Raw genomic sequence first — 27,035 nt, 5'->3', positions numbered from 1 at the left:
TGTCACTTCATAGGATTATCAAGTAACGAATCAATTTTGCATCAGTATTTTAAAAGTCGCCCCAACTTGGACTCCTAAAAATGGGAGAATGTCCCTTCTAAATATCAGAGTAAAGACCAGACTTGCTCAGGACTGAAATACATTATGTATACTTTAAGAAGTGGAATGTGCATTAATGACACTGTCTCTTTAATTAGAGAACACAGGCAATAACTGTTAGCAAGTGTCGAAAGATTTTATGACCAGAGAACAAGGTCAGTACTATGCAGCCTTGAGAATGACAGGAGTCCATGAATCTTAGCTGCACAATGTGGTAAGAAAACTTATGAAGCCAAGCTATACTAGAAAAATTGCATAATTTTTATACTTATGAATTATGTCTTTTAAACAGTCTATTGTAGGACCAGCAATAAGCATCAACACAACTATAAATGAAAGCTTCCCCCCCCCCCTTTTTTTGAAGACTTCATGCAAGTAGAAGCGGGCTTGTAATTCTGGAAACTCCCGTTGGGGGTTTGACTTTTAAAATACTGATGCAAAATTGACAGGTAGTTGTGAAATTGTATGACCTGAATGTTACTGTTATATTGAATGTACTGAATAGATGTACCTGACAAGGATGTCATAATAGCACACTATGCACTCTATAGAATGATAGTTATAAACAGAACATGTTAATTTACAAAAAGTTCTTGCAGTGTATATTTATTCGTTACTTGACTCTCCTAACACTGCAGCTCGGGTTGCTACAGCTTCATAGGATTAGCCAACTAAGAAGGTGATGTAAACGGAAGTTGCGTTGATTTCCGTGTTGCCAGATCTGTTTCTTTGACGTATTTATACCCCACTTGTTGGGCCTCTAAAGCAGAGTATGGTTGAAATCCATCAGATTTCTATTTAGCTAAATTGCTCAGATTCACCGTTTCTTCTAAACAAATATACAACACACGAAGCACCAGCAGATTTGGGCATTTGGGGAGGAGGCCTGGGGGGGAGGGATGATTCCTGACAAACAACTTTCTCCTTTCTGAACCCGGCAGCCGCGCAAAAGATGTGACCATGCCCGCGAAGCTTCCGGTGAACTTCTTCTCCTCGACGTCGCCAGTCGTCGATTTTTTCCTGGGGCAGCTGGACCACGCAGAGCTTGTCCGCCGAGACTCGGAAGTCTCCCTCTTCTTCTTCTACGCCCCGTGGTGCGGGCAGTCCCTGGCCGCCCGGGAAGACATCGAGAAAGTGGCCAGCAGCTTGGCCGACCAGGTCAGCTGGGTGCAGATCTGCGTTTCCGGTTCCCCGGTTCCACTCCGCCCTGGTTTGGCTCTCAGGGTGGTGCACTTTGGAGAGCCGGTTTTCAGACTGAAATGACGCCGCTTTTCTGCATGCAACCAGTACATCCTGGCGAATTAAACCAAATGCCCCGGGTGTGTTTGTTAAACTTCCTTTCAGGCGCCTTCCCCACTGCATGGCCTTACCTGGCATATAGTCCTTTTCTCCCACAATCCCACCCCCATGTATTCAGCCTCCCATTTTGAGGGGTGGGGCCGTGGCTCAGTGGCAGAGCATCTGTTTGGTATATAGAAGGTCCCAGGTTCAATCCCCAGCATCTCCAATTAAAAGAACCAGGCAGGAGGTGATCAGAAAGGCCTCCGCCTGAGACCCTGGAGAGCTGTCAAGAGGGGCTGTGGCTCAGTGGCAGAGCCTCTGCTTGGCATGCAGAAGGTCCCAGGTTCAATCCCCGGCATCTCCAGTTAAAAGGACCAGGCAGGAGGTGATGGGAAAGACCTCCGCCTGAGACCCTGGAGAGCTGTAAAGAGGGTCCGTGGCTCAGTGGCGGAGCCTCTGCTTGGCATGCAGGAGGTCCCAGGTTCAGTCCCCAGCGGTATCTTCAGTTAAAAAGGACCAGGCAGGAGGTAATGGGAGAGACCTCCACCTGAGACCCTGGAGGGCTGTAAAGAGGGGCCGTGGCTCAGTGGCGGAGCCTCTGCTTGGCATGCAGGAGGTCCCTGGTATTCCCCATTTAAAAGGACCGGGCAGTAGGTGATGTGAGAGGGAAGAGGGGGGCATGAACATCTCTGGCAGCACCAAAAAGGTAAGTTGCCCCCTCCTGGGTCAGGTTTTGGGCATTGTGGCTTGTTTTGAATGGATCACTTCTCCAGCCTCCTCGTGGTGACTAGGACCGAGGGAAGGGGCCCCAGGGGCTTACGCCGTGCAGTTGGAAGGATTTCCCTCCACCAGTTCACGGCTCCTCCTCTTTGAAGCTCACTGACCTTATCGAGTCCCTTTCTGCTCACTCCGTCTGTCTCCTTTTGTGCTTCAGGTGCTGTTTGTCGCCATCAATTGCTGGTGGAACCAGGGGAAGTGCCGGAAGCAGAAACACTTCTTTCACTTCCCGGTGATCTACCTGTACCATCGGAGGTAAGAGGGCTGCAGGTGCCTCGGAGAGGCTGTCCGAACGCCAGCCCTGGGGAGGCCTCCCCCCCCCCCCCCGGGACCGGAGCTCCTCCGCCAGCTATCCGTTGGCAGTTCTGTCCTGCTCAGGCCTGACTTTGCAAGCTGTTCGCAAGACGGGCTTGGATCTCCACGTACAATAGGAGGACCTCTTCTGCTGTACTCACGTAGCTTCTCGGGTTGAGTTTTCGTCGCTTCTTTACTCCTTTACACAGAGAGTGACTAAAATGTGGACTCTGCTGCTGTGACTTTGCCTGTGGGCATCAGCGGCCACAGCGCACCCCAGAGTTCGGACCATGGGTCCTTCTCCCACAGGACAACTGCCCAGCCCTCCTGCCTGGTATCCCCTCGAATGGGTCCGCTGCCCAAGCTGTAGTGCTTGTGACGCTGCTTTTGCTGTTTGTTTGTTTGTCTGTTTAATTTGTATCTCTCCCTCCCTGCCAAGGCAGGCTCAGGAGCAATGGTCCCTCCAAGCTGAGTTAGTGTGAGCTAGCTGACAGTTTAGTAGCCTCCGGCTCACACATTTTCATCTCAGCTCAGGAAGAAGGGCTCCAGAGCAAACTGAGAGCTAGTTCGGTGTCCTGGTGAAGTGCGTGGACTGTAATCTGGGAGAACCGGGTTTGATTCCCCACTCCTTCACTTGCACCTAGCTGGATGACCGTGGGCAAGCCGTAGTTCTGGCAGAGCTGTTCTTAAAAAAGAGCAGTTTTTGCCAGAGCTCTCTCAGCCCCACCAACCTCACAGGGTGCCTGTTGTGGGGAGGGGAAGGGAAAGGAGTTTGTAAGCCGCTCTGAGACTCCTTCGGGTAGTGAAGGGTGGGGTATAAATCCAATCTCCTCCTCCTCCTCCTCCAGTTTGGTGTCGTGGTTAAGTGCGCGGACTCTAATCTGGGAGAGCCGGGTTTGATTCCCCACTCCTCCTCCACTTGCACCTGCTGGATGACCTTGGGCAAACCATAGTTCTGACAAGCTGTTCTTGAAAAACAGCATTTTCTGTCAGAGCTCTCTCAGCCCCACCGACCTCACAGGGTGCCTGTTGTGGGGAGGGGAAGGGGCAAGGAGTTTGTAAGCCGCTCTGAGACTCCTTCGGGTAGTGAAGGGCCATGGGGTATAAATCCAATCTCTTCTAATTTATGCAGTCGCCAAATCGCTTGCTCACAACTTGAATGCCAGTAGGTCACGAAGTAGAATTTTTGCTCACGAGATTCCACAGCTGAGAGGGAGCATTGGTCATAAGGTGCTGGTACAGTCATAAGCGATGGCGGCATTCTCTCAGTATCCGAGTGGTCAACTAGCACCATAGTCTGCTTTTTTGCCAGGCTGTTGATTATTAAGTTGGTGTTGATATTGGGGCCAGGGCCTCAATATTAGAAAGGCGGCTCCCTAATCGAAGGACTGGCAGAAGAGCTCCATTTTACAGGCCCTGCGGAACTGTAAAAGGTCCTGCAGGGCCCTGATGGCGTCCGGGAGCTCACTTAGATTAAAACCACTTTGGCACCTGGCTGTCCAGTCCTGACACACTCCGCTGGTCATCTCAAAAACCTTTCTTTGCAGGCAATCGCAGTTTAACTGTCAGACTTTTAACACACGCTTTCTCCTCTTCTTTTTTTAATGCCAGCTTTGGGCCCATTGAATACAAAGGGCCGCTGAATGCCGTTTACATTGAAAAATTTGTCCGCCGGGTGATGAGGCCACTGCTGTACATCTCGTCTCCGTCCAGGCTGCAGCGGTTTCTCTCCAGTTACGAGGTAACGCCGCTCTGTTTTGCATCTGGTGCACGGCATGGTGCTGCGTCTCTTTCTGGGGTCCGTAGGAAGACCTTGAGGGGTTCCGTTATTAGAGAGTCCACATGGGATGTTTCCTTCAAGAGTTGATAAGTAGAAATTGATAAGGATTGTGATTGCGCCACGCTCAGATGGAGCGATTCAGGTGAAACGGATTTGTTTATATTGCGCAGTATTCGTTGGGTGTGAGCGATAATAGCAGAGAGTTTTCTACCGAATCAGTGCAGGAAATGATTTTGCAAACATATCTTTATTGACTCTTCGTTATCTTCATCACAGATGTTGTGTTCGTATTTCTTTCTTTTTTTATTTAAAGATTTTTATTGTTTTTAGACAAAAGGTTAACAGTAAAATCGAGAACAGTGTAAAATTATGCTTAAATACACACATCTTAACATATGTAAATTTTGCATATTTTCAAGTAATTATGTTCAGAACTGCTTCTTTTTAGAGCTTTGGACAACTTACATTGTAACAAACCTCAAAACGTTGTTGTCCGGTATCTAATATAATAATAATAATAATAATAATAATAATAATAATAATAATAATAATAATTAATAATAATATAATATTAAAACATATATACAGTGAAGTAGCTAAACAAGGAAAATAAATAATAATAACAATGGTGCAACATACATTTGAAAAACACACTACAGGAATTAAGGATTTCCACTTCCTCCCGTGATCTCTCGTTTTTGGCTTCTACATAAAATGCTGTAGGCTGTCTCAGTCAGGGCCTGGTAGTCCCATCTGCAGTCAGGACCCTTGGAATCGGGCAGGAGGTTGGCAGTTTCCTTGGCTCGGGCAAGCTGCTCTGCCTAAGGGCCAAGTTACAGGTGGTACCTACGGGCATGAGTGGATCCTCTGGCGTTTACTTCAGGTGCAAGGAAGGGAGGCTGGTGTGGGGCAGGCTGCAGCCCTCGGAAAGGAGGATCTAATTCTTTTTCTGCATTCTCTGCTCACAAATCTCCCCCCCCCCCACACCTCTGTAGGGGAGAAAGAAGGGTCTCTCTCTTGTGCCAGGCTCTTTCCCAACCAGGACGGGGACGGGGGAAGCTTTGGTCAGGGAAAAGGAGAGGGAGCATGAACCCTTTCCTCCAGGCCCGGTCCATCTCTTCCCCCTGCCAGCTGCGTTTATTTTGTTTGTTTATTTATTCTTCAAATTTCTACCCCGCCCTCCCGGCCGAGGCTGGCTCAGGGCGGCTTGCATAAAATCAATGTACAATTACGATAAAACAATCGAACCATTTAAAACAATACCAAGACCAGGTAACAGTTTCATAATAAGTGCTAATTTTGTTGTTATCGAATCAGCGATGGCTACCGTGTCGGCTCTCTCTTCCCATAACCGGCTCGTAGGTCTTCCGCAGGTGTCTTTCAGGCGGCCGGCACAGGCCGTCAATATAAGTTCCAGGGCAACAGGGCCTCTTATCCTAGTTGTTAGAGGTGGCGGCGGCTCCCAAAAAGCCTGGCGGAAGAGCTCCGTTTTACAGGCCCTGCGGAACTGTATGAGGTTCCGCAGGGCCTTGATCTCTTCTGGGAGCTCGTTCCACCAGGACGGAGCCACCACCGAGAAGGCCCTGGCCCTGGTTGTCAACAGCCTGCAGGTAAATGGCATTTTGGAGGATCCGACTGGGACTTAAGCCCCCAGACTGTAATGGGCAAGCCACCGTCCATGAATTCAGCCAAGGCCTCTTGGGTTTCTGTTTGTGTTTCCAGCGCTGGCTCTCTGCCGCCCCCCTTAACATGCTGTCTTGTCTTTGCAGCCTGGAGTCTTGGGATATTTTGAGTTCAACGCATCGCCTCAACCCCCGGGTTACCTGACGTTCTTCGCTTCAGCCTTGCATTCCTTAAACAAAGGTAAGAGAGCCCCTCATACGCTCTCTGGCACCGTCGACAGTGTCTTAGGCTTGTGATAGAACAAAGGTGGAGTCCAGTGGCACCTTTTAAGACCAATGACGTCAGTTGCCCATTCTCCAGAGAGGCTCGTCTTAAAATCATTACCCCATTTGTTGATAGGATACCTGAAGCAAGGCTTCACCGGATCCTATCAGATGAGAATGTAGAGGTTACACATTCAGTCGCTGAGTTCTGTGCATTGATTCTTCGATTGCGGGAGTCACATTTTAAAAGTTTTTGAATTTAGATTTTATTCTGTATATTATCTCTGGGTTTCCCCCCCCCTTCTTTCTCATATTATGTTTATATTGTATGCTGGTCTGAAGACTGTAATATTAATAAACTAAACTAGACCAACAACGTTTAATCCTGGCGTAAGCTTTTGTGTGCGTGCACACTTCCAAGTGCACGTGAAAACTTATGCCCGGAATAAAACTTTGTTGGTCTACCCTTTTTTTTTTTTTTTGAGCCCCTGGAGGGGATTTTTTTTATTATTTTTTTCAAACTACAAAAACTATCACAGAAAAAGGGAAGGGGGACTACATATACGGGACAAACTATAGAAACCCACTACTGACTAAAAACCCAAGAGAGGAGATCCTCACTAGCTTCATTACATCAAGTCTTCACTTCATTTAGATCAATATAAACTGAGTCAGACATTTAAGTACTTTTTCCTTTTCATTAACTCTTAAGACTTAACTGTCTACGAACAGTACCCCCCAGTCATCCCCGTTCACAGTTCTCAAAGGCACAATTCAGAGTCTTTCAGCCTTTACTTCTCTTTTCCTCGTCTTTTCTGCAGCTTATAAGGACTTTTTGGGGCAGCTGCCCCTTGCTCCGTCAGAGAGTCCTCTCCAGAAGAACCCGAGTCCAGCTCGCCACTAGACTTGCTGTCCTCTTCTTTTTTCCCGTCCTCTGGTCTTCCCAGCTGAACCCTTAGAAATTCTTGGGCTTTCAGAACAGAGTCAATCTTTTCTTTTTTATCCCTAATCTTGAAAGTGACGCCTTCTGGAAATAGCCATTTATTTCCGATTGAGTTTGTCTGAAGGAAAAGCACAAGCTCTTTGTACTTCTTTCTCCGTTGTCTTGCTTCAAATGAAATATCCTTTAGTGTTCTGATAGTATTTCCCCCCACTTTCAGTGGTACTCCAGAAACCGCTTTCAGGATTGCATCCCTCACATGCCTTCTCAAGAATCTTATAACAATTTCCCCAGGCAGATTATTTTTCTTTATATAGCCTGAATATGATCGATAAACCACATCCTTTGGTCTACCCTTAAAGGTACCACCAGGCCAGTAGCCTGGATTTTTTAATTGGGGGGGGGGGGGGCTTTCAATAAGTTGGGTGGCACCCCTGCACATACACCCCCCCCAAATGAGCAGCCCTGCGCCCGCCCTTCCCTGCAACCACTTGGCTTTAGGGTAGGGCTTGGGAGGGGGGGGAGGGGGGATCCTGTGCCAGCTGCCAGTTGAGCCAGCCACTTGGGATAGAGAGCAATTGCCAGGCAATTTTTAAAAGAAGAAGGCTTCCTAGCTGGATAGAAAAGAGGACCGGTTGTCACTACTAGAAATAAATTAACTGGATTGCTCCTAACTGAAACACTTGAAATGGAACTCGAAGATAATTCGAAGAAAGTAAAAAAAGACATTAAGCTGTATCAAGAGGCTAACACACTTTTCAATCCAGTAGGGTTACTCCTGAGGAATTTTTCCGGGTGCTCAGTGAGGATGATGGACTTTTCCTTGAGAATGTCAGAATTTCCTTAGTTATAATGTAAAAGTGTCAGCTGTAATATAATTTGATGTTCCTAAGATCTGCGAGAGCTGCAGTGGCTCAAGTGGTTAAGACACTGAACTGCAGGCTGTGGAAAGTCAGTAGTTCAGCAGTTCGAGATCCAGGTGCCGCAAGACGGAGTGAGCTCCCGTCTCTAGTTCCAGCTCCTGGCAACCTAGCAGTTCGAGAGCAAGAAATTGCAAGTAGATAAATAGGTACCACTTCGGTGGGAAGGTCACAGCGTTCCGTGCGCTTTGGTGTTTAGTCATGTCGGCCACATGACCACGGAAACGGCTTCGGACAGCACTGGCTCTTCGGCTTTGAAAACGGAGATGAGCACTGCAACCCTAGAGTCGGACTCGACTGGCTTTCAAGCAAGGGAACCTTTATCTTTACCTTTAAGATCTATGAAATGTCATTGTTGTTTTTATCGCAGTGTTTGTTTGTCTGATACATTTCCTTGTAACCGTGGCCCCTCTTTGGTTTACTTAATTTCTTGGCGCAGGCAGGCCGGGTGCCCTGGGGGGTGGGAGACAGAGGCCCAGCAGCCTGGGGTCTCAAAGGGCCAACTCGGGCGCGAAGCGGGGGACGCATCGGACCGAGAGGGAGCGGCCGTGGCCAGCAACAAGCAGCATTAAAAAAAATTAAAAATTGGAAGTTGGGGGAGCCTGGGTTGCATGAGAAGTGGGGGGAGGCTTTGGTGGGAAGTTGGGGGGCTGGGCCCCGAGAGCCCCCACAGTAGCTACGGGCCTGGGTACCACTGGACTCAGACTTTGTCCTGCTGCTTCAGACCAGCATGGCTGTCCCCCCTGATTTAGGCTAGTGATATTTTTGTCCCTCTTGCGTGACAACCCCACTCGCCGAGTCCAAGGCGGCAGAATCCCTTGGGGCTCGATCCGCTTGGAGTAATCGGCGGGCGGGAGGGACGGGATGCTTACAGATGCCATTTGCTCCTCCTCGTTGGCTGCAGGGGGGCCGGGGGCCCCCCTCGGCACGGTCAAGCGCCCGACACATCCCGCGTGGCTTGTTTGGTTTGGCTTCTTGGCTCACGGCCACCCCAGCAGGGCTCTCAGCCAGGACGGATGACGGCATTTCCTGTTCCGTTTTCTTCTCTGCGGCCACTGAGTGAGCTCCTGCAGGAAGACACGGAGGCAGGAGGCAGGATCGCCCAAGACATTTGGGGCGGGGGGGGGGGGCACACAAACAACAGAAAATCCTAATGGCGTCCAACAAGGGTCGCCAACCTCCAGGTGGTGTCTGGAGCAATGCTCCCTCTAAGCTGTGGAGTCTTGTGAGCAGAAATTCTACTTTGTGAGCTACCGGCATTAAAGCTGTGAGCGAGCGATTGGGCTGCTGCATAAATCAGTTTGCTCTGGAGCCACATCCTTCCCGAGCCGAGAAAGAAATGGGTGAGCTGGAGGCTAAAAAACTGTGAGCTAGCTCACGCTAACTCAGCTTAGAGGGAACTCTGGTCTGGAGATCTCCCACTATCACAATTGATCTCCAGGTGATAGGAACCGGGTCACCTGGAGAAAATGGCCACTTTGGAAGGTGGACTCTTTGGCACTCTGTCCCCTCGAAGTCCCTCCCCTCCCCAAACCCCGCCCTCCACAGGCTCCACCTCCAAAATCTCCAGGTCCCTCCCAACCTGGAGCTGGGAAGTCTACATCCAGCCCAGCTAATCCACACAAATCGAACCCTTTCGCCAGGGGAACCTCCTGCAGGAGTCCCGCAGAAACGAAGGACTGAGCTGCAGTGCAGATCTCTGGGGTCTGGCACTCGAGAACGTCCGGGAGGGGGGTCATGCCCCACTCTGCCCTGCAGGCCCCGCTGGGGGAGGCAGCTTCATAGCACGGTCCCCGTCCGGTGGGAAGGAAAAGGAAGCCAGACCTTTTGAACGGAAGCATGTTGGATCACCGAGGGGCTTGGGGTGGGGTGGGGGGCGGGCGGGAGGAGCAGAGGCGGGTGGGTGGGAAGCTGGCCTCACTGCCTCTGGGCACGCAGGGCGGCAGAGTGGTTAGGGGATATGAACAGGGTTTGAGAACGGGTGCGCTTGTGAAGTGCTGTGTCGAGTTGCTTCTGATGCGGCGACCCTCTGAGTGAACGCCCTCCAGGGGGTCCTCTCCTTGACAACCTTGCCTGGGTCTTGCACACAGAGGGTTGTGAAGTGCCACACCCTCCACAGCTGAGTCATTTTAGCTTCTAGGGGAGAGCTCAGGCTTGAAGAAGAAGAGAAGAAGAGATTGCATTTCTACCCCATGGCCCTTCACTACCCGAAGGAGTCTCAGAGCGGCTTACAGACTCCGTTTCCCTTCCCCTCCCCACAACAGGCACCCTGTGAGGCAGGTGGGGCTGAGAGAGCTCTTGACAGAAACTGCCCTTGGGAGAACAGCTCCGAAAGAACTTGTGACTGACCCAAGGTCACACCAGCAGCTGCATTCGGAGGCGTGGGGAATCAAACCCGGTTCTCCCAGATTAGAGTCTGCCACTCCCAACCACTACACCAAACTGGCTCTCTTAGATTGGACTAGATCATATTTCCTCTGCACCCTGCAGCCGAGATCAGATTTCCTCTGCACCCAACCGGGCAACCTCGGGTCAGCCTTTATCTCGGCCTTACCCTGCCTCACAGGATTGTTGTGAGGATCAAATGAGGGAGGGGGAGCCAGGTACTAGGGAGTTTTTCATATCCACGCTTGGCAACCTGGTCAATAGCGGGAAGAGAAATACAGCAAGTAAAATCCTTCCGGTACTTAGGAGTGCTATTTTCATACAACTTAAGCTGGTGCTCGCATAGAGAACACTCCCTGACTATGGCTAAGAATAAGGCTGCAGCCCTAATTCGGTTTTTTTTCCAAAAGGGCAACCAATTTGTACCGGCTGCGCTTAAGATGTTCCAAGCAATTGTTATATCTCGTCTGCTATACGGGATCCCTGTTTGGATCCAGTCTTTCAATAAGAGAGTTGAGAGCATTTACTCCAGCTTTTTGCGTAGGATTCTTGGTGTTTCCAACTCAGTGTCACTCTTTGCTCTTTACAAGGAGCTGGGTCTTCACTTGGTAGAATCTCGGGCTTGGATCATTACGATCAAATATTGGATTCGTCTTTACTTTTGATCTCCCCCTGCTAGCCTAATGGCCCAACTTTTAACTGACCCCTATATATCAGAGTGGTCACAGGCCATAGTAAAAAAGGTGGGTACCCTAGGTATTGACCTGGAATCCCTCTATAACTGTGGTGAGGTCGCAATCTTGCAGGTGGTCAAGAGGAGAATGTGGGATATAGAGGCGCAGATCATTAATGCCGGTAGTCTTGGGGTCTGCTCTCCCTATTCATTACCCCTCCTTACCCTACATACATCCATGGTACCTTATATTGCTAATCTGACAATCCCAGTTTTTAGGAGGGTTTTTATGCTTGCAAGGTTCAACCTTTTCCCTTCAGTAGTGGTCTCAGGTAGATACAGGGGTGTCCCGTATAAGGATAGACTCTGCAACTGTAATCTTGGGGAACCCGATTCTGTTACCCACATTCTTTTTCGCTGTCCTAAATATTCCGCTATGCGCAATATCCTGATTCGTCCTCTCTTCCCTATGCAGAGAGACTTTCTGGATAGGGACTTATCTTTTTTCCTAGCAGACAAGAGTCCAGCAACAACACTATCTGTCGCAGAATTTTTAACCTATGTATGGAAGTCACGAGTAATACTTTGTAAATCTTGTAAACCATGTTAGGACTGTTTTGTGTTTTTTGAGATATTGGGAATTTTGATTGATGTTGTTCTTTGTACCTACCCTTAAACTCTCCCCTGTTTGATTTATCTATGGTATGCCAAATAAAGGTTCTCTGCTCTGGCTTGGCAACCGCTCAGGAAACTTAGGAGGGCGTCTCTGTTGTTGTGCTTGGTGGAAAGGGAGTTTTTCAAATGGTTATCCAGCATCCACCGAACATGTGGACTGGTCTCGCTGTCAGGACGAAGGTTGCGGTTTTAGACAGGAAGGTCTGAAGTGGTATTTCGGGCGTGTTTCGGGTGCGTGCCTGCGAGGGTTATTGCTTGCAGGCTGTTGTCACTCGGGCCTCGTCTTTCTTCTGCTCTGTTGCGCAAAGGAGTCCTTCCTATCGGGACCCCTCCTCGTTCAAAGGAAAAGACGCGCGCCCTCTTGCTCCCAGAGCCTCCTCCTGCCCCTGGGACACGGAAGCCCCCTCTCTGTCAGGTCCCACAGCCACAACGAAGTACACACTTGTAGAAAGGTTTTACTTTTATTGAAGTTGAAGATGCATTGTCAGGATCACTGTTAGGAATGACGAGGAATCAAAGAGCGTGACAGGTTATAGTGCATTCAAGCAAGCGAGGCCCAATTACGGGAGTTCTCCCGCACGCCATTAGGCCTGGGAGCAAACGGTACTATTCAGCATAAACAGATACTCTTCCCACGGCACCTCCATGAGATAACCCAAGCAACTATCCAGCAGCAACCACCTGTGGCCTTGAGAGATACACGTTACTGCGATGAAGCAATTAAGCGCATAAACAGGAATGCATAGGAAAATGAAAGTAGAAACAATTGGCAGCTTGCTGACACTCTCTTCCACCAGCCAGGACTGGGTCCCCGCCGGCTGACTTTCTCGGTGCTGAGCCTGGGCTCCCTTTGGAAAGGGGTGTGTGAGACACGGCCTCCTCCTCCTCCTCCTCCTGGGGAGCGGCCTGCCAAAGGGAGGTACCTTTCGTGGTCTCCGTAGCAACAGGAGCACCCTCCCGAGAAAGAGGGCTGAGTTGCGGCCTTAGAGTTATGAGCAACGCTCCCTCTAAGCTGTGGAGTCTTGTGAGCAAAAATTCTACTTTGGGAGCTCCTGGCATCAAAGTTGTGAGCGAGCGATTGGGCTACACTGCATGAGTTACTTTGTTCTGGAGCCAACTGCTTTCTGAACCGAGAGAAAGATGTGTGAGCCGGAGGCTAAAAAACTGTGAGCTGGCTCACACTGACTCAGCTTAGAGGGAACACTGGTTACGAGCTCTGGGTTGGGAAATCCTGGGAGATTTGGGGGCAGAGCTGGGGGAAGGTGGGGGTTTGGGGGAAGGGAGGGACCTCAGCAGGGTATACTACCCTATACAGCCTACCCTCCCAAGCAGCGGCTGTCTCCAGGGGAACCAATCTCTGTTGCTCCCAGGTCAGTGGTAATCAGACCCGTATCCATGGTGCAGCATTTGGGGGCAGAGCCCCACTCCGGGAGGATGCCAGACCCCACCCCCCACCCCTGGTGCACCTCGCCCCCACAGCAGCAGGGAGGCTGGGGAAGGAAAGGGAAGCCACACTGCCCCCTTCTGGTCAGTTTCAGTCCCTGCGCTTCTTCTGGCCAGTTTCAGTCCCTGCCGCTTCTGGCCAGTTTCAGTCCCTGCCGCTTCTGGCCAGTTTCAGTCCCTGCCGCTTCTGGCCAGTTTCAGTCCCTGCCGCTTCTGGTCAGTTTCAGTCCCTGCCGCTTCTGGTCAGTTTCACTCCCTGCCAATCAGCTGTTAAGCTGACAGTTGAGGGAAGGGGGAATGAAACTGACCGGAAGCAGCAGGGTGGCTTCCCTTTCCTTCCCCAGCCTCCCAGCCCCTGCAAGGGGGGGAGGGGGCTGGGGAGGAAAGAGAGAGAGAGAAAGAGAGAGAGTGAAGGCATGCCTTCTGTCTCTGTTTCCCTCGCAAACCCCCTCCCCACACACTGTTGGGTAACTTCAATTAGTAATCTAATTAAGTTCCCCACTCCCCTACCCCAGTGCCCTGGCCCCTGTGTCAGAGCCCCTGAAGAAATCAGTTCCCCATAACAGTCGTTCAAAAGAAGTAAAGTTTATTGAGACATTGATAGGAACCAGATTCATAACGTGCCTCATTAGGACTGAGGTCCAGCACGCGAAGCCAGCAATTATAGCATGATCAAATAGACATCAGTGGCTCTTGGCCAGTCAATTCTAAGCTAAAAGCCTGCCAAACTTAATGCTCTAAGATTCCCAGGGGAAAAGGGATACTAAAGACAGTGCAGGTCTCAAGGTTACGTGGCTATACCAGACACCAGACAGATAGAGGCCAGAAAATATACACTCCAGTACACACACACACACACACACACACACCCCTCCTCTCCATGGCAAGCAAGCTCCAGACAGGCGCTTTGGTTGACACCCTGCCCCATCAGCCAAACATTTCTGGCTACGGGGCTGGTTGTACTTCTCTGGGATCTCCAGGCACCAGCTGGAAGTTGGCAAGCCTGCCAGGGAGATGCATTTGGGGGGGGTGGTCACAGTGTTCTTGATTGGGTCGCCGCCAGTCACCCAGCCGGCCTTGGCGGGGGGGCGGGCGTGTGAGTGCAACGCTGCCTGTCCATCGTTTTGTCAAGCGGGCTGCATGATTTGACAAGAGGATCCAGTGGAGGGATGCAGCCATGGCTCCCTATAAGCTGTGGAGTCCTGTGAGCAAAATTTCACTTGGTGAGCTGCCGGCATTAAAGTTGTGAGCAAGCGATTTGGCTACGGCATAAATTAGTCTGCTCTGGAGCCACATCCTTCCTGAGTTTGTTAGCCGCCCAGAGCTGTATATTGGATGGGGCGGGATATAAATCCCAAAAATAAATAAATAAATAAATAAATAATGTGTGAGCCGGAGGCTAGAAGACTGTGAGCTAGCTCACGCTGACTCAGCTTAGAGGGAACAGTGGATGCAGTCATTGTTTACAACACGAACAGGCCCTGTGTGTCTGGGAACCATGGCTGCCTACGGATCCCTCTTGGGCGTAGGCTCATGGCAGGCGTGCGGCTGGTGCTCCGTAAGGTGGGAAGCGATCCGTGAGCACACCTCAAAACCGTAGGGTTTGACTTCTGGTGGAACTGCTGTGGCGTCCATCAGTGGCTATTAGCCACAAGGTGTAGATAGGGGCTCTGGGGCAAGTGATGCTCTGTCTTCTTGGTGCTTGGGGGGGGTCAACAGTGGGAGGGCTTCCAATGTCCTGGCCCCACTGCTGGACCTCCTGATGGCACCTGGTATTTCTGGCCACTGTGTGACACAGAGTGTTGGACTGGATGGGCCATTGGCCTGACCCAACACTGGCATCTCTTATGTTCTTATGTTCCATGGCATTCTTACGGTACAGGAGTCCCATTGAATGTACTTCTGAGTCAGGCTGCCCGTCACATTCCAATATTTGCATCCAGACTGCCCGACTCTCCCATGTCGGGGGGGGGGGGGAATCTTCAGGAAGGAGCAAGGGTGGTGTTTGGAGCTTTCCAAAGTACATTTCTTTGCAGGGTTCATTCCTTGCCTCTGTCTCCCCTACAAAAGTCCTAAGGAGAGCTCTGCTGGATCTGAGCGAGGGTCCACCTTGTCCAGCATCCTTTCCCCCACAGTAGCCACCGGATGTCCTGCAAGGCCTCCAAGGAGAGACGTGCAGGTCAGAGCCTACCAATAACTAACCTCTAGAGGTACACTGCATCTGAACATGGAGGTTCTGTTCAGCCGTCACCAAGACTGTTTGTTTAAAATATGTATATCCCATTTTTCTCCCCAGTAGGGACTGAGTGGCTTACTGCGTTGCCTCCAATGTCCCCTCTAATCTGTGAGCAAAAATTCTACTTTGTGAGCTATTGGCATTAAAGTTGTGAGCGAGCGATTTGGCTACTGCCTGCTCTGGAGCCATCCTTCCTGAGCTAGGACAAAAATGTGTGAGCCAGAGGCTAAAAAATTGTGAGCTAGCTCACACTAACTCAGCTTAGAGGGAACACTGGTTGCCTCCTCCTCCTCCTCCATTTTATTCCCAAACCGTCCTGTGAAGTAGGTTCAGCGGAGAGTGCGTGACTGGCACAGGTTCACCCGCCAAGCTTCTGGGACAGAGTGGGGAATCGAACCTGGGTCTCCCAGATCCTTATTTGAAACTTCAGCCGCTACACCACACTGGCTCGTGACAGCCATCGATGTACCCCTGCCCTGTGAATTTCTCTCAGCCCCCCCGCCCGTGACTCTGTGCCATCACGTTTGCACCTTCTTCCTTGTAGAATATTCCAGCGATACTGAAACGGTCCTTAGGAAGGAAAGTTCTTTGGCCTTCCCCCCCCCCCCAGGTTTTTGAAGGGCGGTTTGTAGACAGGGGCCCTGAAACGTTTTGTTCCGAGGCTGCGCCCCCTCCCCCCCGCCAAGCGCGTTCCTGAGCTCGGAGCAGAGGTCGCCCGTTGTTTTCCCAGCCGTGCATCCTGTCAACAAGATGCTGGATCTGCGTTTGCCGCTTGTCTTGGACAGTGTTCAATTACTGCTTCCCCCCCCCCCATCTGGAGTCCAGATTGGAAAAGCTTTCTTGGGGGAGGGAGACTGAACCGGGTGTGCCCGAAATACCGCCTGGGTGTGCCCGTTGCCAGTCCCAAGTTTGTTCCCTGGCATCTCCCATTGGAAGAGTGACATGAAGGAGCCTTCTCTGCTGGAGCGGAGGCAGATGCGCCGCCAGTCTGACTCTAGAGAAGTTTGCCAGAGGAGAGTCCCAGTTCAGGAGGTGCAAAAAACCCCTGCAAAACCTGGGAGAGAAGACCCAGGATAGAAGGATGAGTATACACCTTGGACCAAGGCCTATCACACCGCCTTAAATGCACTGAAAAAATAAACTCTTAACAGGAGGTGTGGAAGTTCTGTGTGTTTTGGGGGTGCTCAGGGCACTCCTCGTGGTGGCTCCCCCCACAATCTGGAAGGCAGAAGGGTTTGCTTTCAAAAAGAAGGCAGGCAGGGAGAGAGTCCCAACTACTACTGGGCCAAACCTCACACATTTTTGGCCACGACCAGTGTTCCCTCTAAGCTGTGGAATCCGGTGAGCAAAACTTCTACTGGCATTAAAGTTGTGAGCGAGCAGTTTGGCTCCTGGATAAATGAGTTTGCTCTGGGGCCATCCTTCCTGAGCGAAGGCAAAAATGTGTGAGCTGGAGGCTAAAAAATTGTGAGCTGGCTCACGCCAACTCAGCTGAGAGGGAACACTGGCCCCGACACTGCAGCAACAGAGAATCTCTGGCGGGCCACTGTCTTGGACTAGCATGCTAACAGACGGAATCAAGCCCCGCCACTCGGAGACGTTCTCAGAAGGTGCTGTGCCAAATTGCCCCGTGTGGAAGTCCACTGTGTCCCATAAACACTGGGAAGCAACTACTCAACTGGCAGCTTTACTGTCGTCAATATCTTGAGCCGCCTTTGTGAAATCCCACATGATTAAGTGGCTTCCGTTAGAGCGGAGATGGAAGCCGGCCCATCGCTTGCCTCCCTGAGTGTCTCTGTTCTCTGTGGCTTGGTTCTCTTTTTCCAGTTCGTTCCTTTTCCCCTAACGGCGGGTTAAAATCCACTCGAGCTGGACTGGGCAGAAGCCAAGGGGGAGCCAGCCTCCCGTGGTTACCCCTTTGCATTTCGTCGGGCTGAACCCCGGGCGCAAGAGAGCGTAAGGAGGGCAGTTGGGTCGTTGGATGGCCTCCAGAGGGCCTGCCAAGGAGGGGGCAGGACTGGGGGCAATCTATAGTGCTGCAAAGGCGGGCAAGGAAGGGGGTGTGGAATCTGGGGAATGAACCTGGTTATCTACAGCATCTGGGGGTCAGAAGCTGCTGGGATGGGGATACTCAGTGGTTCGAGAGTCAAAGGCCACCTGGGTGGCTGCAGAGAGCCTGGATCCAGGCTAAACCCTGGTAGGTCCGTGCAGCTTTTCCCACCAGTTTTATTTTATATATAAGCAGGGGTCGTTCCGTAGAAAAAGAGGTGCAGGAGCTCATTAGCATAACTCATTAGCATAACCTATTTGCATATGCCACACCCCCTGGCATCACCGGAAGTGTGTCAGGAGGCAACACCCACCGCTCAGGCTCCACTGGACTGTTTTGGATTGCTAGCTATTGGGGGGGGGGGAACGTGCAGATCTGTCCTCGCAGAGGAGGGAGAGCTTGTACCTGAATAAGACTTGGTCTTAAAGGTGCCACTGGACTGTTTTGGACTGGGTGGGCTCTGCAACTTACCTGGCTGCTTCTTGCTCTGACTGAGGGCTGCTGGGAGCAGGGGGTGGGGCTTGTTGCATGTGCCTGCCCCCTGGGCTCTTTACTGCTGGAGCTCCACTCCTGTGCGCTCCTGCAGGAAATGACCCCTGTTTGCGGCCCACCCCAAGGGGCAACAGGACACAGTTGTGAAGGCCCTGAGTTCTAGTCTTCTTCTTCTTCTTCTAGTCCTGATCATTCCAGACCCAATTCACTATCCAGATCACCCAAAGACAGGCTTTGTACCCTGGGCCTTCCATGAAGCCCAGGATGGCTTTAAAACACGGCAGCACCAAATCGAGCCTGCGCAGCCAACTCGTTCACACGCAGCCCTCTTGATTCCCAGCTCTTTTATTATTTTTTTTAAATAACAGTTTTATTTTACATATAAGACAAACAAAAGAAAAAAGACAAACATATATACAACAAAAAGGGGGGAGGGTTCAGTTTACAACATTATTTTGTCTGTTAAATTACCTCATACATTGACAAACTGTATTTTCCCCCCAATTTTCTCCACCTTGTATTTTGGAGTATATCTATGACTAAAAAGAAAGTTATCTCTCCTTATATATAATTGAATAGTGGGTGCCAAAGTTCTAATTCTAAAATGCACTCCCTTAGTGTATGGCTGATGGCACTGCTCCTCAGCATATATTGCCACCAATCAGAAGGCAAAGCCCGGGTCCCGCCCACCCCACAACTGCTGCGACAACCTGGTCTTTTGCATATGGAAGCTGATTGGACTTCAGTCCATTCCACACCTCAAACTCCCCCCCCCCCCCCCGCAAGGCAGTTGGAATGTCAGTTGCATATGGAACCTGCTGTATTCTGGTGGTGTGCAGGTCCCAGGTTCATGTTTTAAAAGCAGACTGACACTGTTTGCCCAAAGCCAGAGCCCTCTCCCAGAGCCTCTTTCTAGCTCCCGTTGTATTTATTTCCACAACGGGCCTTATTTCTAGTAGTTCATATTTCGTTATACTTCGGTTGTGTGTCCGTAGGATTCATCTGTTCGTCTCTTCCATCCATTCGTAAAATCTTAACCATGTATTCTCAAAACCTTCTTCATTTTGTCCTCTCAAAATTAATGTGAGTTTGCCCATCTCTGCAGTTTCAAGTATTTTATCCAAGATTTCTCCTTTCGAAGGCACCTCATTTTTCCTCCAGTATTTGGCAATATAATATTCTTGCAGCTGTCACTACATGTATTATAAGATAGGAATCTTGATGATTTTTTTTTGTTTACAGTTTTCTGGTAATATATTCAATTAAAAACAACTCTGGTGTGTCCCCAGCTCTTTCAAACAGGCCTTCCCGAAGATGGTGGCCCTCCAAACTAGCTGCAGGACCTCCTTCCCCAAGGGACCCCCCCCCCCCCACACACACACACAGGAGGAGAAGCCGCTGGTCGGCTGGAGTGCCTTGGGGATTCAGGGACCCCCTGTGGTCAGCCGGCCTGGGAGAAGTTCCCCCTTGCACACCTTCCCGCGTGGCTGGCTTCGCTTCCTCCTCCCTTGCCAAGATTTCCTTGCCTGCTTCATTAATTATAGAGGCCTGTTTGGTGCTCCTCCGGGCGGGGGTGGGGGAGTGAAACGTGAGCCGCCGCCCCCCCCCCTTTGTAATGTGTGCTTGTAGCAGCATCCCGCCTTTTGTTCTTGGCAGGGCGTAAACAAAGGATGTACAAAGACAAATATGGTCACAGTCCGTAGACATGACAAGATAGAGCCACAGGAACTGCATAAAGTGCGCTCAATGTTTCTTTAACGATAGCAATAATGTTATAAATATGAAAATTACAAAAGTGATACTAATACATTCAAATTGTAAATCCAGTTACATAAGATAGACGATAACGACGACGGCGGGACAGTGGTCTCCGGAATGTGATGCCGTTTGGACAAACGTCTTCTTCTGACCAAGAATCTATAAGCTTATACATGATATACATGATATAATACATATGAACATTAGTACTTACATCTTAGGTAATTGTACAACAAAATTTAAAATAAACTTGGTACAAAACCTTACTAGATGATGTGCAATTTTCCACACATCATCTAGTAAGGTTTTGTACCAGTTTATTTTAAATTTTGTTGTACAATTACCTAAGATGTAAGTACTAATGTTCACATGTATTATATCATGTATAAGCTTATAGATTCTTGGTCAGAAGAAGATGCTTGTCCAAACGGCATCACATTCCAGGGCGTAAAGACACACAGTAGCTGACGGAGGGCGGACGGAGTAAACTTACCTGGGCTTTCAACCTGCGTGTCAAGAAAGGGGCAGGCGCCCCTCTTAGGTCCGGGATGGAACGTCCTGGCAGAGAGGGAACATCTGCATTCCGTGTGCAGTTTGCAGCTCTGCTGTTTTGGAAACTCTGGGGCACCTTAAAAAGCGACACCCTCCACAGATACCCCTTGGCACCCAGTCGTCCACCAGTGAGATGGCCGTGGTGTGTGAAGGAAACACTGGCCGTTTGAAAATAGATGGCGTTTGTGCCCTCAACCCACTGGGCTCAAAAAAATCTCCAAGATTTTGTCTTCACAACAATCCTGTGAGGTGGGTTAGGCCGAGAGTGTGTATGTCTGGCCCGAGGTCACCTAGTGAACTTCCAGGGCAAAGCGTAGATTCGAACCTGGGTCTCCTAGCTCCTTTCCACAATTTTATCCTCACAACAAGCCTGTGAGGTAGGTGAGACTGGCCCAAGGTCCCCCAGCAGGTTTCCATGGCGTGAATGAGGATTCGAACCTGGGTTTCCCAGATCCTAGTCTGATACTCTAGCCACTGTGCTGCTCTCTGGCCACACGATCGTGTGCTTTTGCCTCACCTACATGCGTCGTTGAGTACCTTCTTGGCGGATGACCCGAAAGGTGAGGGTGTTCACATTTCCTGTGTAAAATGGCATCAGTCGCGCCACGTTGATTTGATTTCCCAGAATCCCCTTCCCCATCTGTGCGAGTTTCCTCTCCCAGGTGGTGGAAGCTGTATCCTAGCAGGAGCCCGGGCTGTTCCTTTGACTTCATGTGTCCACTCTCCGTGTCCCCTTCTAGATTACCTAGGGACAGTCCACTTTGGCGTGATCACCGATAAGCTGATCGCAAAAGAGATCCCGCTGACCAACTCAGGGAGTGTCTACTTGCACAGACACGTCAATGCCTCTCTGGTGAGTAGTCTGTTTCTTTGCTCAAAACATTCATATGCTGCCTTTCCACCCAAATAAGAGTCCCTAAGATGCCAGACATCAAGGCACTAAAAACACTGTAAGATGTCTGGGTCAGAAGCCGGACCGGAAGCCGTGCATTGATCGAAACGGCCCCATCATCTTGGTATCGATGATCAGGGCCGGCTCGCTCACTAGGCGAACTAGGCGTTCTCCTAGAGCGCCCCAGCCCTTAGGGGCACCAAACTGCACCCACCCCCCGCCAAAAGCGCCCCTGCTGTCTCTGACGGGGGGCGCACGGGGGGGGGGGGCGCCAGAAGGGATCCTCGCCTAGGGTGCAAAATATGCTGGGGCCCCAATGATCCTTCCCAGCAGGAAGGGTTAGCCAATCTGTGTTCTTTTTGAATGGAGGGAAGAGAGATTCTTTCTGTCTTTTTGAGAGCCAGTGTGGTGTAGTGGTTAGGAGCGTGGACTCTAATCTGGGAGAACCAGGTTTAAGTCCCCACTCTTCCACATGCTGCTGCTGGTGTGACCTTGGGTCAGTCACAAGTTCTCTCAGAGCTGTTCTCTCAAGAGCAGTCCTCAGGAGAGCTCTCTCAGCCCCACCTGCCTCACAGGCTGTGTTCCCTCTAAGCTGAGTGAGTGTGAGCTAGCTCACTGTTTTTCAGCCTCCGGCTCACACATTTTTGTCTTGGCTCAGGAAGCAGTTGGCTCCAGAGCAAACTAACTGATGCAGTAGCCGAATCGCTCGCTCACAACTTTAATGCCAGTAGCTCACAAAGTAGGATTTTTGCTCACAAGACTCCACAGCTTAGAGGGAGCATTGCTCACACGGTGTCTGTTGTAGGGAGGGGAAGGGAAAGGAGATTGTCAGCCGCTCTGAGACTCCTTTGGGTCGTGAAGGGCCATGGGGTATAAATCCAATCTCCTCCTCCGCCTCCTCTTTGGTGCTCCCTCTTTTTAAAAGCAAGGCCTGCAGTGGCTCAAGGAGTTAAGACACTGAACTGCAGACCGGAAGTTCGGTAGCTTGGCAGTTTGAGACCCGAGTGCCGCAGGACAGAATGAGCTCCCATCTCTGGCCCCAGCTCCTGCCCACCTAGCAGTCTGAAAACAAGAAATTGCAAGTAGATAAATAGGGAATGCTTCGGTGGGAAGGTAACGGTGTTCTGTGTGCCTCGGCATCTAGTCATGCCAGCCACACGACCATGGAAACGTCTTCGGACAGCGCTGGCTCTTTGGCTTGGAGATGGAGATAAGCACCGCTCCGTAGAGTCGGATTCGACTGGCTTTCGAGCAAGGGAAACCTTTACCTTTTTAAAAACAGTGCTGGGAAATTAATTCTTTGACTTACCTTCTGGGCAGGTTGTCTCCTGTGTGAGGCCTGGGTTCTCTTCTCTCTCCCCAAGGCTTGGGGCCTTCCTCGTCTTCTCCCACAAAGGCCTCACAGCTTTACGAAGGATGGGTGTGGGAGCCAAAGGTCCCTCTTCCCGTCCCTCCCCACCGTTTGCAGTGGGCCGCTTTCGCTGGTAGATTCCTTCACACTAAACCTGAGGACATTTCCCTTCCTTTCTAGCTCTTTCCGCACGAAGCCATGAACTACACCGCCGAAAACGTCTGCCGGTGGGCCTTGAAGAACCAAGAGACGTTCGTCCGCTGGCTGAGGCCTCACGGAGGGAAAAGCCTCTTGCTGAACAATGAGCTGAAGAAAGGCCCGGCCCTGCTCCTCTTCCTTCCCTTTGACCCCTTGGCAGAAGACCAGCCGCTTGTCGATGAGGTGAGCCATCCTTCTTCCCCCCCTCAGTAGGTGAGAAGAACTGCGGTTGCCAGCCACTTTTGGGTCCCCAGTTGGGAAAGAAGGTAAAGGTTTCCCTTGCTCGAAAGCCGGTCGAATCCGACACTAGGGGTGCGGTGCTCATCTCTGTTTCCAAGCTGAAGAGCCAGCGCAGTCCGAAGACATTTCCGTGGTCATGTGGCTGGGATGACTAGATGCCGAGGCGCATGGAACGCTGTTACCTTCCCACCGAAGCGGTACCTATGTACGAAGCCTGGTCCTCTACTTGCAATTTCTTGCTTTCGAAATGCTGGGTTGGCAGGAGCTGGGGCCAGAGACAGGAGCTCACTCCGTCACGTTGCACTCGGGTCTCGAACTGCCGAACTACCGACCTTCCGGTCTGCAGCTCGGCGTCTTAACTTCTGAGCCACCGCAGGTATAAATGTCGGAAGGAAATGCTTCGCCTCAGTCGCTTGAGCAGAGAAAGCCTTGCTTTCGTGTGCCACGGATTGGTGCACGTTGGGGTGGTGGTGGTGCATGCGCCTGAGCATAACATGCGTGCCCGTCTAGGCCTGCTGCAGATGTATTTATAATCCTGTGAGTTCTGAACTTTGTGAGACTCTTGCAGAACCAGGCTTCTTAGGAATTCAGTTCACAGAATACTCTTTCCTGGGTTTGCAGGGGCTGGACTAACCCCTGGACTTGCGAGCCCCATTCTCTGGGGTCCTGGGAGGTCAGAAACACACACACACCCTCACAGCTGCCCCAAGTCCTTGCTTGGGGCAGCCACCCTTTCCCCTTAATCCCAGGGGGCACCATACCTCTCCCTAGGTAGTAACTGCTGACTCTAGACAGGTTTGCACATCTGGCACATGCGGTATTTGACAGTGCTACGGCCCCTCTTGCCAGCTCTCCAGTCGCAGCTGACTTACAGTGACCCCCCCCCCCATGGGGTTTTCAAGGCAGGAGAGGATCAGAGGTGGCTTGCTGTGGCCTGCCTCTGCTTAGCAACCCTGGGACCTCCTGCATGCCCAGCAGAGGCTCTGCCACTGAGCCACGGCCCCTCTTGACAGCTCTCCAGGGTCTCAGGCGGAGGTCTTTCCCATCCCCTCCTGCCTGGTCCTTTTTAACTGGAGATGCTGCCGGGGACTGAACCTGGGACCTGCTGCATGCCAGGCAGAGGCTCTGCCACTGAGCCACGGCCCCTCTTGACAGCTCTCCAGGGTCTCAGGCGGAGGTCTCTCCCATCCCCTCCTGCCTGGTCCCTTTTTAACTGGAGATGCCTCTGGGGATTGAACCTGGGACCTCCTGCATGCCGAGCAGAGGCTCTGCCACTGAGCCACAGCCCCTCTTGACAGCTCTCCAGGGTCTCAGGCGGAGGTCTTTCCCTTCACCTCCTGCCTGGTCCCTTTTTAACTGGAGATGCCGGGGATTGAACCTGGGACCTCCTGCATGCCGGGCAGAGGCTCTGCCACTGAGCCACGGCCCCTCTTGCCAGCTCTCCAGGGTCTCAGGCAGAGGTCTTTCCCATCCCCTCCTGCCTGGTCCTTTTTAACTGGAGAGGCCGGGGATTGAACCTGGGACCTCCTGCATGCCAGGCAGAGGCTCTGCCACTGAGCCACGGCCCCTCTTGCCAGCTCTCCAGGGTCTCAGGCAGAGGTCTCTCCCATCCCCTCCTGCCTGGTCCTTTTTAACTGGAGGTGCCTCTGGGGGACTGAACCTGTGACCTTCTGCATGCCAAGCAGAGGCTCTTCCACTGAGCCACAGCCCCTCTTGCCAGCTCTCCAGGGTCTCCGGCGGAGGTCTTTCCCATCACCTCCTGCCTGGTCCTTTTTAACTGGAGAGGCCGGGGATTGAACCTGGGACCTTCTGCATGCCAGGCAGAGGCTCTGCCACTGAGCCACGGCCCCTCTTGACAGCTCTCCAGGGTCTCAGGCGGAGGTCTCTCCCATCACCTCCTGCCTGGTCCTTTTTAACTGGAGATGCCTCTGGGGACTGAACCTGGGACCTTCTGCATGCCAGGCAGAGGCTCTGCCACTGAGCCACAGCCCCTCTTGACAGCTCTCCAGGGTCTCCGGCGGAGGTCTTTCCCATCACCTCCTGCCTGGTCCTTTTTAACTGGAGAGGCCGGGGATTGAACCTGGGACCTCCTGCATGCCAGGCAGAGGCTCTGCCACTGAGCCACGGCCCCTCTTGACACCTCTCCAGGGTCTCAGGCGGAGGTCTTTCCCATCACCTCCTGCCTGGTCCTTTTTAACTGGAGATGCTGCCGGGGACTGAACCTGGGACCTCCTGCATGCCAGGCAGAGGCTCTGCCCCTGAGCCACAGCCCCGAGTGAACGCCCTCCAGGGGGTCCTCTCCTTGACAACCTTGCCTGGGTCTTGCACACAGAGGGTTGTGAAGTGCCACACCCTCCACAGCTGAGTCATTTTAGCTTCTAGGGGAGAGCTCAGGCTTGAAGAAGAAGAGAAGAAGAGATTGGATTTATCCCCCACCCTTCCCTCAGAGTCTCAGAGCGGCTGACAAACTCCTTTCCCTTCCCCTCCCCACAACAGGCACCCTTGCAAGGGAGGTGGGGCTGAGAGAGTTCTTGACAGAAACTGCTGTTTTTTCAAGGACAGCTCTTATCAGAACTACGGCTTGCCCAAGGCCATCCAGCCAGGTGCAAGTGGAGGAGTGGGGAATCAAACCCGGTTCCCCCAGATTAGAGACTTAACCACTATGATTTAACCAGATTAGAGACTTAACCCCACTTTAAAAAAAAATATATTATTGAAAGGTATGCAACAAAACAGCAAAGATTAAAAACCCCACTTAACCACTATGCCAGATTTTTGCAGCCGGGTCAGAGCTTTCATGAGGACAGCCGGACATGTTCTCCGTTCCCTTTGCTCCTGGTGTGGGGAGGTGGGGAAGATCAGCCGGGGGGCGGGGGGGCAGCCCTGCGCTGGCTTCTTGATTGGACAGGCAGCGACGGAAGGAATCCCCTGTGAGTGGGACGTTTCCTCTGAGCCTCTGCCGCCCTGGGTCGCTGGCTTTGTTTCTCCCAACGTTGGATCCGGCAAGACGAGGAGACCCACGCTGTGCCGTTTTCTTCCTCCCACAGATTTCCAGCCTGGCTTTGGCCTACAACCGCTGCAACCGAAGCGGCCCGGGAGGTCCGGGCACCGACCGTCTGGGAGGAGGAGGAGGAGGAGAGACGTCGCCTGCCACCGGCCCCTTCCCGCCGGCCGAGCCCTTCCCCATCTCCCAGTCCCCGTGCTGCAACACCGTGGTGCTCCCCCCGCAGCCGCCTGCCATCTCCCGGACCCACAACGTCTGCGAGCTGTGCGTCAACCAGACCGTGGGGGTCCAGCCCAGCTGGCTGGGCGGCCTGCACTGCAGCTTCTTCGAGATCGAGGCGGCCCTGGACTCGTTCTACCTCAAGGAGCGGACCTTCGTCCAGGTGGTCTCGAAGACCGCCGCCTTGTGCAGCAACTTCCTGAGTTCTTACAGCCCTTTCAGCTACTACACGGCCTGCTGCCGGACGGTCGACGGGGGCGTGCGGAGCCTTCTCTTCGGCTCCCCAAAGACCCCTCCCCCCCTGCCCCCGGGCGTGGCCTTTCCTTCCCACGGGAAGAGGTGGGAAGAGGAGCCCCCCCGCTCTATGCCTCACATTGAGGACAGGAGGGGTCTTTCCTTGGACATCACGGGCCTGAGCTGCCGGACCAACAAGACCTTGAACCTGTACCTGCTGGACTCGAACCTCTTCTGGATGTACGCGGAGAGGCTGGGGGCGCCGCGGCTGGCCCCCACGAAGGAGTTTGCCGCCATCGTGGACCTGAAGGAAGAGGCGCACTTCGTCCTGGGCCAGAGCCGGGCCTTGGTCCGGCCTCATCTAGGTATGGCCCGGTGAGGCTCTCTCTTCCTGCTGCCTGTGTCACAAGCAGAAGGGGGCGTCAGGGGCGTTTGCTAGCTTTGCAGAGGGTCCGAGTTGTTGATAAAAAATGGGCCATTACTTAAGCTATTTTCTCCCCCGCCTCTCCTCCGCCTGAGGTGGCTTGGAATGGTGACAGCAGCCCGTAAAACCGCCAACCGCTACCGTAAAACCCGTGGGTCCGCTTCCTCTTACTCCTCCACCAGCTATCAAATATCCCTCTCTGGAGAGGCGGCTCCTGCGTCCATTACAGAGA

The 27,035-nt window shown here is 52.0% G+C and overlaps 1 protein-coding gene across 1 annotated transcript in view; it reads left to right on the top strand.

The window, feature by feature from the left end:
* The first annotated feature begins 1,030 nt into the window (after positions 1-1,030).
* The window catches only part of TXNDC11 (thioredoxin domain containing 11), a 43,637-nt gene continuing 17,632 nt past the window's right edge, over positions 1,031-27,035 (top strand). The window contains exons 1-7 of the mRNA XM_015409908.1: positions 1,031-1,257; positions 2,315-2,412; positions 4,063-4,192; positions 6,001-6,094; positions 20,982-21,094; positions 22,665-22,865; positions 25,970-26,744. Of these exons, the coding sequence (XP_015265394.1) occupies positions 1,060-1,257; positions 2,315-2,412; positions 4,063-4,192; positions 6,001-6,094; positions 20,982-21,094; positions 22,665-22,865; positions 25,970-26,744 (1,609 nt within the window). The 5' untranslated portion in view covers positions 1,031-1,059. The remainder of the gene's footprint in view (positions 1,258-2,314; positions 2,413-4,062; positions 4,193-6,000; positions 6,095-20,981; positions 21,095-22,664; positions 22,866-25,969; positions 26,745-27,035) is intronic.

Source organism: Gekko japonicus, unplaced genomic scaffold (assembly GCF_001447785.1).
Source record: "Gekko japonicus isolate JY-2015 unplaced genomic scaffold, Gekko_japonicus_V1.1 scaffold78, whole genome shotgun sequence".
Lineage (NCBI taxonomy): Eukaryota > Metazoa > Chordata > Lepidosauria > Squamata > Gekkonidae > Gekko > Gekko japonicus.
The sequence above is the reverse complement of the archived record's forward strand: the minus strand, read 5'-3'. Positions and strand labels throughout refer to the sequence as shown.